This window comes from Symsagittifera roscoffensis, chromosome 9 (assembly GCF_963678635.1).
Source record: "Symsagittifera roscoffensis chromosome 9, txSymRosc1.1, whole genome shotgun sequence".
NCBI lineage: Eukaryota > Metazoa > Xenacoelomorpha > Acoela > Convolutidae > Symsagittifera > Symsagittifera roscoffensis.
Genome location: NC_087070.1, coordinates 53986210 through 54007784, shown reverse-complemented (window position 1 = coordinate 54007784; position 21575 = coordinate 53986210). Strand labels below are relative to the sequence as shown.

The following is a 21575-nucleotide window of genomic DNA, read 5'->3' as shown; positions in this document are numbered from 1 at the left end:
TGACTTTTCCGATCACTGATGGAAGAAGGAAGTTTTGCTTTTTCTTTTGGCAAACAAATTAATCGAAATGAATGTCAGAAAATGTCGAGTAAGGTATCATCATGATTCAAGCCTTTATACTTTACCTGACTCAAGTTAATCGAGAAAGTTTTCGAAAACCAAATACGCTTTACAGACTGATTTCGCACATAAAGGCGAAGTGAGACTTCGCACCACTTTCGATACAACCCTTAAAAATACGACGAAAGCCATTGAGTCGAAAAAAAAACATCGAACAAATCATTTACGTTTGCTTCGACTGCGGTCTCTTTTACAGTTCCCCCATTTGATTTTTTCTCTCATTCGAACAAAATCTACTAGAGGCCAGCTATAGCTGGAAATACCTATTTAATAATTTTTTTGTACTGAAGTGGAAGGGCAAAGGTTAATTCAAAAACTGGACTTCACTGGGCTTAGTTGGTTCTCTTATAAAATAATTGGGAGTGAATTTTTTTTGAGGTCGATTTGGCATCATAACCTTCGAGAAAATCAAAAAACTTCAAAAAACGGTCAAAAAATAAATTTTTTACCGAGAGGTATTACTTTTTGTGACATTTCGACGCCTTTTCTACCTTCTATCTTTTTCAGTTCCGTTTTCACCATCAATATTTCATGGTTCGAAGCACTTCACGTAATATGATATATATTAACCAAAGTAAGAATCTAGACCAAAGACTATTTAATTCTAATGAATTTAGGATCTCCATTTAAACCAAAATTTCAGATTTGGGAGGGTAGTTTTGAGAAAAGGTAGGTTTCAAAAAACGGTCAAAAATTCGAAAATTTGACCTTTCCGAGGGTCATAACTTCATGTGTGGGAAAATTTGGATGTAACTGTTTATGCAGTGGGGCTTCCCACAACCCATTCTACCCATTCAAATCAAAATCTCATATTTGGCAGGGTAGTTTTCGAGAAAATGTAAATAACCCAAAAACTTGGGTCAGACTTTTTCGAAGGCTGTAGAAAGTGAGGTAAGGTAAAAAGAGAGGGGATTATGCAAGCACACAGGTGAGTTGAAGTTACCAAATTTTGCAAGGCGGTACAGTAGTCTTTGAGAAACACTAAATTTTTGAAAAAGGTGAATAATTTTTCCGAAGCGTCTCTTAAAAAAAAACAAAAAAAAAACGATCCCATACATTTTCATAATACCTGTTTTTATCAAACAGGCATTTAAAATGACTTTTCAAATTATAAACTGCAATAAAACCTGTCATCGTGAACGGGTAAACAAAATTTGACAACATTTCCCATATGCAAAATGCCGTGTTAACAATTTGTGAACTGTTTCATTTTTAAATTTATCGAGGGGGGTGGGAAACTGGAAAAAGCGCAAATGCGGTTCAATTTCAGGAATGATACAATTGCCAGTGTTAAATTAGTATTGAAAAACAAAATTTAGCAAGCAGTAATTGAGCAGACACTACTTGGGTAGACAAACATTGAGCCGAACAAAAAAGCAAACCAAGAACTATAAAAATTTCGATAACACCCAGTTTTACGCACCCCCCTCCCCCTAGATATTACCAAGTTATTTGAAAAACACGAAAATAAACTGAAAGAAACAAAAAATTGATAATTTACAACCAAAACAGATCGAAGAGAACGTCAATTTAAAATGCATATATTCCCAAAAAAATTCTGTTGGCCAAACTTTAAGCAGAGGCGGAGCTGCGCTTCGCAAAAACTTGCGAGAACACGACCAAAAAGCAGCTATCTTTTGAACTAAGAAAAAGTAGAAATACGCCTCGAATTAGCAAAAACTCGGCAACGAGTAGGATTCGAATGTGCGTCCTACTGCAATCAAGAGATTTCGAGTCTCACGCACTATCCACTCAGACACGCAAGCTTAAGAGCCGACAACACTAATCACGAATAAAGCAGCTTCATTTCGGCAATGCGATTCAGCAAAAATGGCTTCAAAGACTCAAATTTACTTCAAGTAATAATTTGAATATAGCAAACTGAAGGAATCCACACTAACTTTGCATGAAACAAATCGCAAACGTGTTTAAATAATGCATTTCAAAAAATTGCAATATTGAGTTTAAAAATTTCTGAAATCGACTTTCATTTGTTGTGTTGTTTGAAACAAATCACTCTTATCGGTCCATTTGATGAACTAAACATGCATCAAATGTCTCAACTTATTACTATTCGAATGTCAAAGCACATGCTATGAAAAACCTGTAAAGTTGCCCCAAAAAAGTTACCAATATTTGCGACTTAGGTTGCAAAAAAGAAGGTTCGTACTCGCTTCGCAAGTGTAATCAGAACAGATATGCCAACTGCTGCCTCAAATAATTTAGGTGATTTTGTTAAACTAGGCATTCAATTAACTTGAGAAGAAAGATTTGAAGAAGACAATTTGAAGAAGAGATAGTGATTTAACTCTTCACAGCGGTCAATTACAATTAGTAAAGCTTGGCCAAGAAAATTTGCTGAGTCTGAATTCAAAAATTGGATGTGCTTTTTCACGCAAACAGCCAGATGACGTTGTTAGATTCTAAACAACCCATTCTAGCCATGGTGATTCGAGCAGTACTAAAAAATTTGCAGCGTCAGAAATCACCTTAAATTTTTTGCTTTTTCGAGCGAAGATTCATGGAAATTAACTCTTTGAACTCCAATGAAAATCAACTATTTGTAGCATCTTCGGATAGCTAAATTGATGCTTAATCAATACCCTCTTCACTACAAAAAAATGATGATTTTTATTGTTTTGAAAAGACAGCAGAGGCGGGTAGTTTATAGGCAACTTGGACAGCATTCTTCTCTATTCGCACGTTGATTAAAAAAGAAGTAAGTCTAATTTATATTCTGTTTGCATTCAGTTTCTACTCATATTAACGCTCATGATTGAAAACAGTATAATTAAAGCACCAAAATGATTGACAGAATGAAACTCATATCTACAAAATTAATGAAACATTCAATGACTCTTTTCTTTGCTTCCTACGAATTGGATCAGACAAGGGTATTTTTATTATCTCTCCTACCCCATTTTCGAATAATTAACATCACTATTTGCAGCCAGTGCCAATTGTAATGAGCTCTTGACGAACACAATTGAATTTCTTCTCATCTTTACAACAAAATCTACCGGTAAAAAGCAGAAGGATGTTTGGCGTATGTTGAGTAAGAGAAAGGAAACTTGGCTTCTTATAATTATAATTTCACACTTATTTATTCCCAACGAATTGCAATTACTTCTAATTGCCGCTGGGAATTTCGACGCCTTTTCTACCTTCTATCTTTTTCAGTTCCGTTTTCACCATCAATATTTCATGGTTCGAAGCACTTCACGTAATATGATATATATTAACCAAAGTAAGAATCTAGACCAAAGACTATTTAATTCTAATGAATTTAGGATCTCCATTTAAACCAAAATTTCAGATTTGGGAGGGTAGTTTTGAGAAAAGGTAGGTTTCAAAAAACGGTCAAAAATTCGAAAATTTGACCTTTCCGAGGGTCATAACTTCATGTGTGGGAAAATTTGGATGTAACTGTTTATGCAGTGGGGCTTCCCACAACCCATTCTACCCATTCAAATCAAAATCTCATATTTGGCAGGGTAGTTTTCGAGAAAATGTAAATAACCCAAAAACTTGGGTCAGACTTTTTCGAAGGCTGTAGAAAGTGAGGTAAGGTAAAAAGAGAGGGGATTATGCAAGCACACAGGTGAGTTGAAGTTACCAAATTTTGCAAGGCGGTACAGTAGTCTTTGAGAAACACTAAATTTTTGAAAAAGGTGAATAATTTTTCCGAAGCGTCTCTTAAAAAAAAACAAAAAAAAACGATCCCATACATTTTCATAATACCTGTTTTTATCAAACAGGCATTTAAAATGACTTTTCAAATTATAAACTGCAATAAAACCTGTCATCGTGAACGGGTAAACAAAATTTGACAACATTTCCCATATGCAAAATGCCGTGTTAACAATTTGTGAACTGTTTCATTTTTAAATTTATCGAGGGGGGTGGGAAACTGGAAAAAGCGCAAATGCGGTTCAATTTCAGGAATGATACAATTGCCAGTGTTAAATTAGTATTGAAAAACAAAATTTAGCAAGCAGTAATTGAGCAGACACTACTTGGGTAGACAAACATTGAGCCGAACAAAAAAGCAAACCAAGAACTATAAAAATTTCGATAACACCCAGTTTTACGCACCCCCCTCCCCCTAGATATTACCAAGTTATTTGAAAAACACGAAAAAAAAACTGAAAGAAACAAAAAATTGATAATTTACAGCCAAAAAAGATCGATGAGAACGTCAATTTAAAATGCATATATTCCCAAAAAAAATTCTGTTGGCCAAACTTTAAGCAGAGGCGAAGCTGCGCTTCGCAAAAACTTGCGAGAACACGACCAAAAAGCAGCTATCTTTTGAATTAAGAAAAAGTAGAAAGACGCCTCGAATTAGCAAAAACTCGGCAACGAGTAGGATTCGAATGTGCGTCCTACTGCAATCAAGAGATTTTGAGTCTCACGCACTATCCACTCAGACACGCAAGCTTAAGAACCGACAACACTAATCACGAATAAAGCAGCTTCATATGCTAATAAATTACCAATGCGATTCAGCAACAATGGCTTCAATAACAAGACTCAAATTTACTTCAAGTAATAATTTGAATATAGCAAACTGAAGGAATCCACACTAACTTTGCATGAAACAAATCGCAAACGTGTTTAAATAATGCATTTCAAAAAATTGCAAAATTGAGTTTAAAAATTTCTGAAATCGACTTTCATTTGTTGTGTTGTTTGAAACAAATCACTCTTATCGGTCCATTTGATGAACTAAACATGCATCAAATGTCTCAACTTATTACTATTCGAATGTCAAAGCACATGCTATGAAAAACCTGTAAAGTTGCCCCAAAAAAGTTACCAATATTTGCGACTTAGGTTGGAAAAAAGAAGGTTCGTACTCGCTTCGCAAGTGTAATCAGAACAGATATGCCAACTGCTGCCTCAAATAATTTAGGTGATTTTGTTAAACTAGGCATTCCATTAACTTGAGAAGAAAGATTTGAAGAAGACAATTTGAAGAACAGATAGTGAATTAAGTCTTCACAGCGGTCAATTACAATAGTAAAGCTTGGCCAAGAAAATTAGCTGAGTCTGAATTCAAAAATTGGATGTGCTTGTTCACGCAAACAGCCAGATGACGTTGTTAGATTCTAAACAACCCATTCTAGCCATGGTGATTCGAGCAGTACTAAAAAATTTGCAACGTCAGAAATCACCTTAAATTTTTTGCTTTTTCGAGCGAAGATCCATGGAAATTAACTCTTTGAAATCCGATGAAAATCAACTATTTGTAGCATCTTCGGATAGCTAAATTGATGCTTAATCAATACCCCCTTCACTGCGAAAAAATGATGATTTTTATTGTTTTGAAAAGATAGCAGAGGCGGATAGTTTTATGTGCAACTTGGGCAGCATTCTTCTCTATTCGCATATTGATTAAAAAAGAAGTAAGTCTAATTTATATTCTGTTTGCATTCAGTTTCTACTCATTTTAACGCTCATGATTGAAAACAGTATAATTAAAGCACCAAAATAATTGACAGAATTAAACTCATATCTACAAAATTAATGAAACATTCAATGACTCTTTTCTTTGCTTCCTACGAATTGGATCAGACAATGATATTTTTATTATCTCTCCTACCCCATTTTCGAATAATTAACATCACTATTTGCAGCCAGTGCCAATTGTAATGCGCTCTTGACGAACACAATTGAATTTCTTCTCATCTTTACAACAAAATCTACCGGTAAAAAGCAAAAGGATGTTTGGCGTATGTTGAGTAAGAGAAAGGAAACTTGGCTTCTTATAATTATAATTTCACACTTATTTATTCCCAACGAATTGCAATTACTTCTAATTTCCGCTGGGAATTTCGACGCCTTTTCTACCTTCTATCTTTTTCAGTTCCGTTTTCACCATCAATATTTCATGGTTCGAAGCACTTCACGTAATATGATATATATTAACCAAACTAAGAATCTAGACCAAAGACTATTTAATTCTAATGAATTTAGGATCTCCATTTAAACCAAAATTTCAGATTTGGGAGGGTAGTTTTGAGAAAAGGTAGGTTTCAAAAAACGGTCAAAAATTCGAAAATTTGACCTTTCCGAGGGTCATAACTTCATGTGTGGGAAAATTTGGATGTAACTGTTTATGCAGTGGGGCTTCCCACAACCCATTCTACCCATTCAAACCAAAATCTCATATTTGGCAGGGTAGTTTTCGAGAAAAAGTAAATAACCCAAAAACTTGGGTCAGACTTTTTCGAAGGCTGTAGAAAGTGAGGTAAGGTAAAAAGAGAGGGGATTATGCAAGCACACAGGTGAGTTGAAGTTACCAAATTTTGCAAGGCGGTACAGTAGTCTTTGAGAAACACTAAATTTTTGAAAAAAGTGAATAATTTTTCCGAAGCGTCTCTAAAAAAAAAACGATCCCATACATTTTCATAATACCTGTTTTTATCAAACAGGCATTTAAAATGACTTTTCAAATTATAAACTGCAATAAAACCTGTCATCGTGAACGGATAAACAAAATTTGACAACATTTCCCATATGCAAAATGCCGTGTAAACAATTTGTGAACTGTTTCATTTTTAAATTTAACGAGGGGGGTGGGAAACTGGAAAAAGCGCAAATGCGGTTCAATTTCAGGAATGATACAATTGCCAGTGTTAAATTAGTATTGAAAAACAAAATTTAGCAAGCAGTAATTGAGCAGACACTACTTGGGTAGACAAACATTGAGCCGAACAAAAAAGCAAACCAAGAACTATGAAAATTTCGATAACACCCAGTTTTACGCACCCCCCTCCCCCTAGATATTACCAAGTTATTTGAAAAACACGAAAACTGAAAGAAACAAAAAATTGATAATTTACAACCAAAAAAGATCGAAGAGAACGTCAATTTAAAATGCACATATTCCCAAAAAAAATTCTGTTGGCCAAACTTTAAGCAGAGGTGAAGCTGCGCTTCGCAAAAACTTGCGAGAACACGACTAAAAAGCAGCTATCTTTTGAATTAAGAAAAAGTAGAAATACGCCTCGAATTAGCAAAAACTCGGCAACGAGTAGGATTCGAATGTGCGTCCTACTGCAATCAAGAGATTTTGAGTCTCACGCACTATCCACTCAGACACGCAAGCTTAAGAACCGACAACACTAATCACGAATAAAGCAGCTTCATATGCTAATAAATTACCAATGCGATTCAGCAAAAATGGCTTCAATAACAAGACTCAAATTTACTTCAAGTAATAATTTGAATATAGCAAACTGAAGGAATCCACACTAACTTTGCATGAAACAAATCGCAAACGTGTTTAAATAATGCATTTCAAAAAATTGCAAAATTGAGTTTAAAAATTTCTGAAATCGACTTTCATTTGTTGTGTTGTTTGAAACAAATCACTCTTATCGGTCCATTTGATGAACTAAACATGCATCAAATGTCTCAACTTATTACTATTCGAATGTCAAAGCACATGCTATGAAAAACCTGTAAAGTTGCCCCAAAAAAGTTACCAATATTTGCGACTTAGGTTGGAAAAAAGAAGGTTCGTACTCGCTTCGCAAGTGTAATCAGAACAGATATGCCAACTGCTGCCTCAAATAATTTAGGTGATTTTGTTAAACTAGGCATTCAATTAACTTGAGAAGAAAGATTTGAAGAAGACAATTTGAAGAACAGATAGTGAATTAAGTCTTCACAGCGGTCAATTACAATAGTAAAGCTTGGCCAAGAAAATTAGCTGAGTCTGAATTCAAAAATTGGATGTGCTTGTTCACGCAAACAGCCAGATGACGTTGTTAGATTCTAAACAACCCATTCTAGCCATGGTGATTCGAGCAGTACTAAAAAATTTGCAACGTCAGAAATCACCTTAAATTTTTTGCTTTTTCGAGCGAAGATCCATGGAAATTAACTCTTTGAAATCCGATGAAAATCAACTATTTGTAGCATCTTCGGATAGCTAAATTGATGCTTAATCAATACCCCCTTCACTGCGAAAAAATGATGATTTTTATTGTTTTGAAAAGATAGCAGAGGCGGATAGTTTTATGTGCAACTTGGGCAGCATTCTTCTCTATTCGCATATTGATTAAAAAAGAAGTAAGTCTAATTTATATTCTGTTTGCATTCAGTTTCTACTCATATTAACGCTCATGATTGAAAACAGTATAATTAAAGCACCAAAATAATTGACAGAATTAAACTCATATCTACAAAATTAATGAAACATTCAATGACTCTTTTCTTTGCTTCCTACGAATTGGATCAGACAATGATATTTTTATTATCTCTCCTACCCCATTTTCGAATAATTAACATCACTATTTGCAGCCAGTGCCAATTGTAATGCGCTCTTGACGAACACAATTGAATTTCTTCTCATCTTTACAACAAAATCTACCGGTAAAAAGCAAAAGGATGTTTGGCGTATGTTGAGTAAGAGAAAGGAAACTTGGCTTCTTATAATTATAATTTCACACTTATTTATTCCCAACGAATTGCAATTACTTCTAATTTCCGCTGGGAATTTCGACGCCTTTTTTACCTTCTATCTTTTTCAGTTCCGTTTTCACCATCAAAATTTCATGGTTCGAAGCACTTCACGTAATATGATATATATTAACCAAAGTAAGAATCTAGACCGAAGACTATTTAATTCTAATGAATTTAGGATCTCTCAATCAAATCCCCCCCCCCCCCTTTTGACGTCAAAGTTTACAGAACTACCTCGCTTAAAATGGTCAAATTACTTTTTTATCTTGATTCTTTCCTGACTTTTTGAGTGAATCAATTAGAGGTACTGCGGCTGAGGGATGAAATAAAATATTTGCTTTTAAAGCTTTTTCATGTATTTAATAATTACAATTCATTTACGTAATTTGGTGCAGCCACGAAAGACGAGCGTACACAAAGGGAGTAAAACCAAGAAAAGAGTTCATTTTGTTCATCGAAGACATTAAATAATATCACAAATAACGGCAACTGCACTGCCTGTACCGAGCCCTTTGCACCCCTGCACTACCTGGGTCACGGAGCCGCGCTTGACGGAAACTGCAATCCGACCACTCGTAAGTTGATTTCGCCACGATTTGTGATTCTGGTATGTCCTTGGCATCTCGTTAAACGGCCATATGTATCTTGCTTCCAGATTTGATCGTTCGTGTTCGTAAGCTGCGATCAAACAAAGAGGGAAACGACTAACCAATAAAAGACACCCTCTTATCATCAGCACTTGCAGTAGAACAGTTTGTTTTTCCGGTAAAAGAAGAAAAAAGAACGAAATGTGGAAGGGCGATGACTAGTATAATTTTACATTTATTCGTTGACACTCAAATTTACTAGTCTAATCTATCAGCCGTAAATTCAGCCTTTCGCAGATTGAAGTATTCATCGGTATTCGAAATCAGTCATTTGAAAATAATCATGACAGTTTGGTAGAAAAGGTCTTGAACTTCTTAATATGTCCCATGACTTTTACACGAAAATCTAGTTCATTCTTAGAGGTCTCATTCGGCTTTTTAGTGTATTTTTTCCATTTCCACAGATATATTGACGTCTACTCGCGTCGACAGGACTGGAGGCGTTTTTTGGACTGGAGGCGTTTTTTTGGACTGGAGGCGTTTTTTTGTGCTAGAAGTAGGTGGGCGTGTCTTGGCCAGTGAGTAGTCTGAACATGGGCAATGGCATGGTCTTCATGTGTAACTGTCCCACACTAGTCGCTAGCATCTCCACTATTCTGTCATGCGGCACTGCTACCACACTCTGCCTGAAAAAGAAAAAGATTTTAGAGTTGGAAAAAGTTATCAATTCAGAATCGAAACCGGTTAAACCTCAAAATCAAATTTGAACCCGAACAACTTTTCCGACTTTTCTGAAAAAAGAAACAAACAAACAAAAAACCATCATGACCTATATAAGAGTCTGAGCTACGTTCATTTCATCGAATCTCAAAAAGCCCCGCCCAATACTGAAATCCGCTTCTAAAATGAGCTTTTTACCGGTTGATTTCAATGATGCGATGACCCACTCTAATTCCGCCTCTCTCAGCAATTCCTCCTCGCATCAGACTACAAATGGTTCCATTCTGCACACTGAATCCCAACTGGTACCTCAAACTAGGTCTCTTTATCAACACAGTAGTTGTCGGCGGACATTGCACTATAGTTAATCTGGTTGCCATTTCAGACTTCAAAGACTTCAATTTCGCTTGTATTTTGGCTAGACTAAGACCCACTACACTTGTTCCGTCAATCGCCAGGAGTTGGTCACCGACGTTCAAGAGCCCCGACCTCGCGGCAGGTCCCGTGGGACTGAGGTTGGCTATGACGAAGGTGGGCACTACGGATCCCCAGCCAGATTCAATGACGACAATACCTGTAATTTCTCCTTTTTGCTTGAAGATTGTCACATCTTTAGAGGCCTCTTTGTTCGCAAAGAGCATCAAATCTTCGCCTTTCAGTTCCTGTAAACATATAGTGAAAAAGCTTATTTTAGTAACAAACTTGACGAGTCGCGCGTTTTTTCAACTAGATGAGCCGAAATTATTTAAATACAGCCAAGGGTGAAGAAAAAAGCGCTGGGAGTAGCCGTTGCCGAGTAGGGATAGGCAAGCATCTCTCACACGAAGATCGTGCGTTCGGATTCCACCTCAGTCACGGTCGGAGGGGTCCCAGGGTCATCCGCCTCCTCAAGGTGGGACCGACTACGGCGAAATGGATGACATCCCCCCTCCCTCGCGGTTGGTCCTGCATTGAGTCGACCGGTGACAATTAAGAAAAAAAAGCGTTGGCAACTGTACTTTTGTACTGACAAACAATTTGTTTAGTTACTAGCCTGTGAGTTGAGCACATCGAGGTACTCCAGTTCGAGTGCCGACTCATCCTCGATTCCGTTGTGCTTGAGGAAGTCCAGGTAGGCTAGGTGGAAGGACTGGCCTATGCTCTGGGCTATCAGTTGAGCCTTGTCACATTCCAGAATGTGGCACACTATCTTGTTTGGCTTGAGTGAGAATCCCTCTGCATCCTATACACATTCTTACTTTCGCCTACTTTTCTTTGTTTATAAGAACAAAACTTTAAAAAAATCCATTAAGACGCGATACTTGTAGCTTTATATTTTTAAAGGTAATTTTTGTTTTCAAGTTTGTTTTATGATTACAGCAGCAATTCTGTCGCCTTGTGACAACTGGAGTAAGTCTTTCATTATCAAACACTATTAATAATTGGTTTCAAATAATCGCCATCTCATGTGTTGAAGCCTAGTGTGAACAGGACATACCAAATCATTTGCATATTGCGTTTGTTGGCCTTCATAGCATGTTTCGTCTTGACTCGCCTGACCCTCGGCTCCTTCACTCTGCTGTTGAGAAGCCTCGTCTTCTTCTCCTTTCGCTTCACAGTCATTGTTGTTGTTGTTTGATTGTTGTTGCTCTGACGGAGTGTTGAACGCCGGTATCCTTCTGGCCATGATGACTATGATATTAGCAATGTCCGCAATGTATGATATGGTGCGGAGAGGGTGTTCTGAAACACAGTCACAAATCTTTTGAAACATTTGAGGCAAATATTTAAGATCGATCACTGCATACAGTGAGAGAGCAGACATTCGAGCTGGTTCAGCTCATTTCTACGCACCTAACTAATAGTTGGTGGCTTAAATTCAATCTTTTTGTGAGCTGTGATGAACCGGAAATGATAAAATGATACCGGAACAATGACAGCACTCAATAGCTCAATCCTTTTTTTTCATTTCTTGATTGCGAGTCGGTAGACATCGTAATCATACCCATGCGCTATCATACTCATATCCCAGCCCTAACGCTCGATTTACATTCCGGGCTCAATCTCTACTGCTATTCTATAAGTCGCCTGACACCCAAATCTTGCAGACGACGAATTAATAGATTGTGGCAGCAAGTCTACACTTGTACATACATTTGTACATTTGAAGATACTTACACTTGTTCATTATGAAGATATTTACACTAGTACACTTGGATAATTTCAACTGGCATATAAAAAGTTCATTTTTTGCGCAAATCACCAAAGGAATCATTCTGTTCTTGTACCTATGATAGACTGATCGTTGTCCATGTTGACAAGTGCCAGTTTCTCAGTGGATATGTGCAGATACACCTCCACCGATGGCTGGAACTCTCCGTCCGGCGCTTTGATCCGAGTCACTGCTTCGTGTGCCTGTTGCATTCGCAGTGTTCTATTTGGTCTGAAACAGAACAAAATTTTATCTTATTGGATGCGACTATCACGGTAATCAAGAGTAAAATATAAATTTTGTGATCGGAGAGCGTAACTTGAGCTCCGTTGAGGAAAAAAATCGAAAAATGGAAAACGGAGCAAAAGAAAACACTTAAATTCAACGTGGAGGCGAATTGCAGCTTCAAAATATTTGCGATAGAACAAAAAAATTGTAAATTAGCAGAGAAAATGAGACGGAAGCAATTAAGTCGGAGAAATTATTTTTCGACATTTGAAAAAAAATACAACAACGAAGACAAATTCCTCTGGAATCATCATTATTTTGACAAAAATATGCCTAGAAAGAAAATCATCGCCAATAAATAAGCACTTAAAATCATTTACATAGCAAAAACTAAGCCAACAAAACTTGGGTAGACACAAGTTGAGCCGAAAAGAAAAGATTTCATAGAAATTTTGAGCAAAAAATTGAAATTCGAAGTTTTACACTCCGTTCTTTGAAAAACACAAAAGACTAACGATCTATTTTTGCAAATTAAACGAAGCAAAATGATGCAACTAAGTCGATATAGCCTAAGCCTCATCCCATTTAAGCTGAAAAAAATGGCCAAAAATGAGATTTAATTAACAGAAAATCAAAATTGTTTACCGTAAAAAACACAGAATGACTTTCATTAGTAGTTAAAACAGCCTTAACAAATAATAAATTGCTTTGCTTTGGAGAAAAAAATCCATGCTTTTGACAGTGAACCAACAAAAAAATAAGAGGACACGATAGTCCGACATTTCAAAAAATATATATTTACCACATCGAAAACAAGGATAGCCGGTTAGTGTGCAAGTAGCACAGAATGTTCAGACATAGTCTTAGAAAAAAAAGTTCTTTCAAATGAGTATAGTTTTTTCTGCGTGGTATGATGAAAAGATCTGAACCAAAAAAAAATAGACTTTAAGCACATTCTACAGTCATAGTAAAGCAGCCCAATTGGAAAACAGTTTTTGTAGAACAAGAAAAACGAAAAAAAAAAATTCAAACCGGTTTTCCTGACTCTGAGAAAAAAGTTTCATCATTTTTCAATGTCGTTCGAATCACCACTGAAGGGCTTTAATAAGATATATCACTCAACCCATTCCGATGATTATTTGTGGTACCTGATTTTGCGTGGAAAAAAAGTTAAAAAAAAAGCCCGAATACAAAGTTCCTCCGCATTTTTCAAACGGTCGGAACCCCAGACCTATGTTCCGAAGTCACGTGCTTCACATCTAGACCTAGTGGAAAGAGCCCTGAAAGTGACGAGGTTCTATAGTAGCAAGGTATATATACATAGATAGATACATGGTGAACAAGAAAACAGGGTACACCGGGACTTGGATCCGAGACCCGTCGCCTGTAAGAAAAATTGTTAACGGGATAAAGTTCAAGATCCTGAATACAAGTCACTTGCAAGTCGAGCAAGTGAAATACATCACGAAATTTTACACTGGCGCGGATTTATGAGGGGATGGCTCGTATAGCAAAAATTTTGGCTTTTAAAAAGTCAAGGATGACTTTCCAAGCTCTTCCTTTGAACAGTTATAAACAATTTTGAGGCATTTATTTAAAATTTGCGTTTGAAATCAAACTTGATGGCGTACCTGGACGTGGATATGAGCTGAGTGGAGCCTAGATATGCACACTTGTATTTAATGCCCTCGTAGAGTGAGTCAGGGTTCACTGGGCCGGGTGCTCTGCCCCCGTAGGCTGTGAGGCGCTTGCCCTGGAAACAGTTCTTAGGCAACTCCCCAATGTGCTTGTCCAGTGAGTTTAGTGCCTTCTCGTCTGCTTTGAGTAGTTTGTGGCCTTCCTCGTGGTCTACAAACAACAAAGAACTTCGACTTTTACTTGTTTTAAATATATATGCGGCTTTCATGAACAGCATATACTTTCCAGTTTTAGATTGTTCCGACCAGGTGACGAGGTCACAAGTAAAAACTATGAAACATGGTGGGTTTTTCAGCCTATTTTTACCATTCCAAATATAAAATTTTAAGGTTGGAACCACAAAACATAGCCAACTAACAGTTGGAAAAATGAACGCAAGTAAACAGAAAAAAAACACTGACTTGGTTGAAAAAATCGAAAAAAACTTTCGAATTTCAAAGAAAAAAATAGATGCGTTTTAAGTTGCTTGAATTTCTAGAACAATTTATGATTGGCAATATATGATGTTCTGATAACAATAACCCAAGGTGAGAAAACTGGATCAACAGGTAAAGTTTTTATTCCGCTGGAAATCTAAAAATTAAATTCCACTTTCAAAACTAGAAATCGTACACGTTTTTTCGCGCAATTTCCCCGTTCGTATTTGGAGAGTGCTATTTACGTAACTTTCAGCAGATGAATTTCAATCTAAGTACGCATATATTCATTAATAAGTAGGAATACACATCTGTAGTTATTAGAGCATTTAAGAATTTTTTTCCTGAAAAAAAAACAAAAAAATCACCAAGACCTATATAAGAGTCTTCACCTACGTTCATTACTCTTAATTAAAAAAGATCACTCCAGCAACAAGCTCTCCGATTTTGACGTTGTCTTTCGTGCTATTGGTGCCCAGCACTTCGGAGGATTCAGCAACAAACGCGTACCGGATGCACATAAATGATCTCAGGATTGGTAATTAGAGACCCATGAACTAAACCATTTGTCATGAACTACTGAGATTTGTTCCAGTGAACTTTCTATGGAGCTTGTCTTGCAATAAAGAGCATGGCGGTTCGAGGATTACCATGATCCGTGATTGTTGGTCGAAGGCGTCAAAAGAGGGCAACTAGCTGTTCTCTGTATAGATAGATGATTGGTGTAAATTTTAATTTGAAGACTTTCAGTCGGGTCAAATTAAAGGCATTAACTTTATGAATTCAGGTGTTCGGTTTATCAAAACCACTTGAATTGTAATATCTATGGCTATTTTTGCAAAATATATTTTTGTCAACCTTAAATGACCGCGTAACAAAAAATAGGTCGAAACTGGTCAGAGCAATCAAGCACAGCCAAAATTTTATTTTAATATTGCTTTAAGACTTTATACCTATTGAAATAGAAAGACAACAGGCTAAAAAAAATTATTTTAAATTTAGAAAACTTTTTTTAGAACTCACACCCTTTTAAAGCTCATTTGACTTTAGCTTTAGATATGAACACCTCAATCTGAGAAAACTTCGTTTTTTTATTGCGGTGGCGATTCTTAAAATCAAACTCAGCTCTGAAAATTAAAAAGCTAAGGTCAAAAATTGAACCAGCTAATGAAAAAAATTGAGCGTTAGAAACTCATGACAAAAAGAATTATAGCCAACAAGCAGTTGGGAAAGAGTCAATGAACGCAAGTAAACAGAAAAAAAATACGAAATTGTTGTTTTTTAAATCGCAACTTCTGGTATTCGAAAAAAAATAGATGGATTTAAAGCTCGTTGAATCTCAAGAAAAAATTATTGACTATTTTTTGATAAAATTAACCCAATTCGAGAAAACTGGATCAAAAGTTTTTTTTTTGACTGTGAAATCTGATCGTTAAATTCCATTTTCGAAATGAGAAGTCAATCACGTTTTTCGTTATCTTTACATTTTTGCGGTTCGATAGTGGAGTCACATCGCGAAAGTAAATTTGAGCCTGAACAAATTTTCCTGAAAAAAAAAACGATATAAAAATCATCGCGAACTATATAAGAGTCTTAACTGCGTTCATCGACTCTTAAAAACCAAATAAAATAAATAATTTTTTGCCTGGTTAAATTCTAAGTTCAGCTAGTTAAATACCTTACTCTTTTTAAGACGCAGTAATGAGGAGCCAAACTTTGTTCTATAAACTTACTAATTACATTAACATTTAAATTCGCGACGAAAAACTAACCCATTTGACGCTTAGGGATCTTCCCTTTCAGTTCGACTGAAGCGCAACAACAGGCCATGTCATTGTCAACTTCAACCTCGCCTTCCGTATTATTATGACAACGACACAAATGCGACTTGTCGGCGAAACGACTCTGATGCGACTCAATAATTTTACTGAATAACAAATTTGAGAATAAACTCATGCTGGACATACTACTTCGTCGTGTACTAATATCTTGTCCGCTATGCTTCGAATGTCCCCCGATGTTGGAGGAACCCTCACTGCAACCACAGGAATCGCAGAAGCTTTCCGGACTGCTTAGTTCATTTTCCGAGACTAAATCTTCCGCGGTCGAAGTGAGGTTATTGACGTTGGTGGGAACTGGCTGTAACTTATGATCTCCTGAGGAATTGAATGGAGCAGCTAGACGACGAGGGGATTTAGATGTTGAAGTGTATATTGATTTAAGAGGAGCTTGAGGCAACGCCGCGTAGTTCGAGGAGAAGTTTGTACTTTCAGAACTGACAGTTTCTGTCATTATTAGTAAAATCAAAAGTTTTATCTTGACGGTTCACTATGCAGTGAACACTGCATGATGTCAAAGTTTGCTGCTGCAAAGGAGTACAGTCGTTTTCACTTTATACTTTCAATAACACCAATACTTCTAATACTGAATTTGGATGATGGTAAGTAAATGTGATCGCGTAAACATCGTAGATAGTCATGTGATAACAGCTAAGAAAAGAAAGTAATGAATAGGCGAAATCAGCATATTGAATATAATTGTTTCCACCTATTACAATTCTGATATTCAATCAATTTTTATTAACTTTTGAACAACAGAAAGTTTTGTCGTAAGACCGCACAGAATAGACAAAACGAAAAGATCAAGCAAAGATAACACTTGTTGCCAAAAAAGGCAAAGATATAGGTTACCTATGTCTATGTGTGTTAATAGAAATGAAAAATCAATTTATCTGAAAAACCTCCGTTTGGTAGACAAAACTTTTAAAGCAAAAATATGCCTACATAAACCAAAAACTTAAGCGACTGAATGTGCGCTATTCTCGTGGTCGAAAAACCGAAAACTTGAAATTGCCCAAAACTGACTGCTTTTCACCCTTTCTTTCTAACTTAAGAATAATGATTTCTAATTGGCTAGAGTAACTTTCCGTCATTCGGATCTGCTGCCATGAAAGATAGGTCAGTTTCGATAAGCAGAAACTGCTTTTGGATCTGTCTGATCTATGCTAAACAAGCTTATCTGAGTGTCACGTCTCTAACTTATCACCATCTCAATTTATCATCACGGTCTATTATGCTAATGTTGATGAAGGGCTCAAAGCAGGATTACAAACTGTTTGTGAAATAGTACTAAATTCAATAAATGGATCAACCGAATCAGAGGGGGAAAATGGACAAAAGATAGATAGTAGTGTAGTGCAGAAGGGAGAGAACGATTGATTTTAACTCGGTGTAGTAACTGCGAGCACTCCGCGGTAAAAATGTCAGCATCAACCCATAAAAGTAGACTAATTACTTCCCTATTTCACCAAGTAGGAAGCAAACAAGACATCAAACAGCAATCGTCATCACAGAAAAAACTGAGAATTTAAGAGGAAAAAAGAGTCTCCAAACAAAAAAGGGACGAACTTGAAAGAAGAGAAAGCAGCACACCCTTATCTAGCTCAATCATAGGGACACACTGTCCGACTGTGTAACGCAATCTAAGCCCTATTGCCCACAACAATAACACTACACACAAACACAAGCCCCATATCACCAAAATGAGCGATTAAATCGACTTGTATACCATGCATATTTTTTTCGGTTACAGGGCAATCAATCAACGCTATTTTAGTTTACACTCTGCCACTCTACCCAATGTACAAATGTTTTTACTATATTTTAGGGGTTGATTTTTGAGCAGAATCACTTATCAGAATAGATAAAAGTTATCACACTAAAATTATTCACTAAAACGTGCGACTTGCGTTTATCAGACTAGATAAAATTTTGGCGTTGCGATGGAAAATGTGCGACTTGTGTTTTAGTTTGCACTAAAATATGCGACGTGCAACCGCCTCTGCGCTCTCAAAAATTTTAGCTTTTCGTGAATATCGCTTTTCGCAGTAAATTGTAGGCGGATGGATTGGACTACGACTGCAAATTAATTTTCAACGATAAATTGTGCGATTGATGTATATGCTAATTTTACAATATAAATGAAAATAGGGTTTACGGGTTGTCAAAGTTAATGTCAAAACAGTCCCGTCTATGTTAAATTCAAGCCTAAATTGCAGAAATGGTAGCGAGTAACATTAAAAGCAACCCAACTTAACTATAGCTCAAGTGAAGTGATTCTTGGGTAGTGGAATTAGTTTGAAGATTTAGACTAGCAGGCCCGTTTCAGTTCCATTAAGTCATAAGCTTCACTTTGTTTGGGCTGAACTAACTTTGCAAGAGAGAGAGAACAAACAAACTATTCGCAATCGCAGAGGTACTAAGTTCTAGCGAATGTGCTGCAATGAAAATGTACTTATAGAGAACTGATTCGCTTACCAAATGAAAATCAAGGCTTAAACAACAAGTTGCCCTTTGCATGAAACCAGAAATAAACTCAAGTGGCACTTTTGAAAATATAAACAAATATGAATTTCAAGAGAAAAAGACTGCTCGAATCACGGCGAAGCCCGTAGTGCTCCAACTGCCCCCCAACATCAATGAAAAGTTTTGGATTGAAAAACCTGATAAAATATCCTGATTTTTCTCTTAATTAAGAGCAAATTGCTTATCTCATTTCAACTTGGAATGGTTTAACTCATCGCTTACTTATTCGACGATATATTCAGTTGGTGATGTTTAGTTCTCCATAACTTAACGAAAAATGATCGCAGGTGAAATATTTTCTTAAGTTTGAGCTCAGGACATTAATTTCGCTCAGAAAAATTTCATCAAATCAAATTCGCAAACTGAGTGGAGAAAATTTATGTTACTTTAAAATTTATGGAGAAAAAAACACCCCGGGCATAAACACTGTCGATTTCTTGGAAAGTCGGAACAATAAGGAACCTATAAACAATTTTAATTTAAGGAACCTAGACCTATAAACAATTTTTAACAATAAGGAACCTAGACCTATAAACAATTTTTGAAAGTCAAGGAAATAAAAGGCCTGTTTTATTGTTTTTAGCCAAACATTTTCGAAGACTGCTGAACAAGTTAGAAATAATGCTGTAAACAGTCTACGTGCTTAAGGCTGGACTGTAATCTTATTACTAGAATAGAACTGAAATGTATTTCATTCATGTTGTGTTTTGTTGGTTATATAATAGCCAAATGAAAATCCCCCGAGCGTAAACAGGATACTTCTACACCTGAGATTCAAATACTATTCTAGCTCCCCTTCTACTATTGAAGCTCTAAACAATTTAAATTCTCAACTTGTCAAGCATGACAATTGCCACACCTTCCAATCACGGTTTTCAGTCTTGCCAATAGAGATGCTATCAAGTAAACCATCTTCATCATTATACAAATGGGTGGATTCACGGGGCTCCGCCCTACACAAATTGAGCTCTGTCTCCGCCCAAATTTACCACATGAAGCTCAGTGGGTCGAACAAAAACGGGCATACATGACTAGACATGTTGCATCTTTCCGTACCAGATGAAGTTCAAATCAAAATATGAAATTTGAGAGCTACTACTGGTCTTTTTCGGCTTTTCAGTTTACTAGAAGTTATGTGACTCTGGCTGCATTCTAGCAGCAAAAAGTTCAATTATGAGGTAAATGAATTTATGATGGAAAAATGGCATAAACTTATTAAGCTCATGCTTTGAAGCCCTTGTTATTTCTCATCTTAACACAAAATCTTCGTCTCTAAAGTAATGTTCCAGATATTTCAGCATTATCGAATTTATCACAAACCAAGACTGGTATTTACTATTGTAAATGAGAATAGCCGCTTTGCTATCGACAAATTGACTCTTGCAAGAAAATAGGGATAAAAACAATTTGTTATTCAAAAAACAACTACTTAGGACGTTTCTTAGGGGTTCCGGTCCAGAGCAGAAAAAAAAACACCCTAATCCAAAGTTCCTTCCAATTTTTGGGAAAGAACATAACATAAACAGAATAAGAAACGGGAAACGAATATATTAGATTATGTTTGTAGAATAAACATTAAATTATAAAATAAGCATATTCAAAAAAAGGTGATTTTGCCTGAAGTAGCAAACAAAACAAGAGAAAATAACTAGGGCAAGCGCGCAACAGGAAACGTGTAGAATAATTTTAAAATCAATTGGAACCAAGTTTTGTAAAAGACAAAAAATTAGTTGTCAAAGAGCTGCCTTTATCCGACATATCCATAATAGCTAACTGTCAATAGGTACCTCACTTTTTACAATCTCTGCTGCCTCTTTTTTAGTAAACATATGAATTAGAGTAAAGTAGAGTAGAATATACTATGGGAAATAAAATAAAAATCGCCTTTCAACCCTAAGCTTATGAAAGAGCCATTAAAAGCACCCCGCCGCAGCCCTTAAGGACCGTTCTTTGCCACAGGGCATCTGTAACAGTATTGAATTGATTGCTACTGCAAATACAATTCTGATGTTTTTTCATACCGGATTACAAGCAGCCCAGTCCCAATGGGAATTATACGTCATATACAGAAACAAACAACAAATCATAAACCAAACAGGAAATAAGATCACTTTCAAACCAACTAGATAAAGTCTTGTCCTAATTCCGCTTTCTATGTGATGACGCCAACAGCAATGTACTGCAATATATTTTACAGGCGTAACTATTTCTAACCAGTTTTAAGAATCTTACGTCACTACTGGCTCCGATTCTCGACCCCATGATGGATGGGGTGGGTGGAATCCAATGGCCCTTACATCAGCTAAGAAATCTCTAGAACTATAAAAACTAACTAGAATATATCAAGAATCAGAAATATCCAAAATGTGACCAATAAGAGAAGCTGCATAAAATAAAAGCAACACCAGCACACTTACTAATTGACAAATTTCAAAGAATTAACGTATCACGAACTAATATTTCAACACCGGCGAAGCTGAACATCGCAAACACACAGCGACAAAACGGCAACATGTACCTTTGAAATGGCAAGAAAAGTTAAAATAAGATTTGACTAAAATTTGAAAAGTCGAGCTATGGGATTTGAGCCTCCGAACAACAAGATTTCGAGTTTAGCGTCTTGAAAATAAGGCCAAGTAAAAGTTTCGGTAAAGCATTAACTATTGAGCACAGAGACAAAGCGAATCTCAACACTTGCGATACAACACAAGTATTGCAAGCTACCGGATATGAAATGAACCGGAAACCATTATGTCGGAAAAAGCATAAAAAAACT

General features: G+C 36.3%; 2 protein-coding genes across 5 annotated transcripts in view; both read right to left on the bottom strand.

The window, feature by feature from the left end:
• LOC134853851 (E3 ubiquitin ligase Rnf121-like) overlaps nt 1-21575 on the bottom strand; it is a 355568-nt gene that overhangs the window by 272884 nt on the left and 61109 nt on the right. The window lies entirely within an intron of this gene.
• The window catches only part of LOC134853861 (amyloid-beta A4 precursor protein-binding family A member 1-like), a 29795-nt gene continuing 16423 nt past the window's right edge, over nt 8204-21575 (bottom strand). The window contains exons 1-8 of one of the 4 annotated variants that reach the window (XM_063869809.1): nt 18408-18834; nt 16208-16924; nt 13953-14169; nt 12170-12324; nt 11380-11624; nt 10936-11124; nt 10101-10564; nt 8204-9868 (exon numbers count right to left, since the gene is read on the bottom strand). In XM_063869809.1, the coding sequence (XP_063725879.1) occupies nt 9733-9868; nt 10101-10564; nt 10936-11124; nt 11380-11624; nt 12170-12324; nt 13953-14169; nt 16208-16727 (1926 nt within the window). In that variant the 5' untranslated portion in view covers nt 16728-16924; nt 18408-18834 and the 3' untranslated portion in view covers nt 8204-9732. Of the gene's footprint in view, nt 9869-10100; nt 10565-10935; nt 11125-11379; nt 11625-12169; nt 12325-13952; nt 14170-16207; nt 16925-18407; nt 18835-21575 lie in introns of those variants that run through there. The other 3 variants (XM_063869808.1, XR_010164376.1, XM_063869807.1) reach the window with 3 other exon arrangements.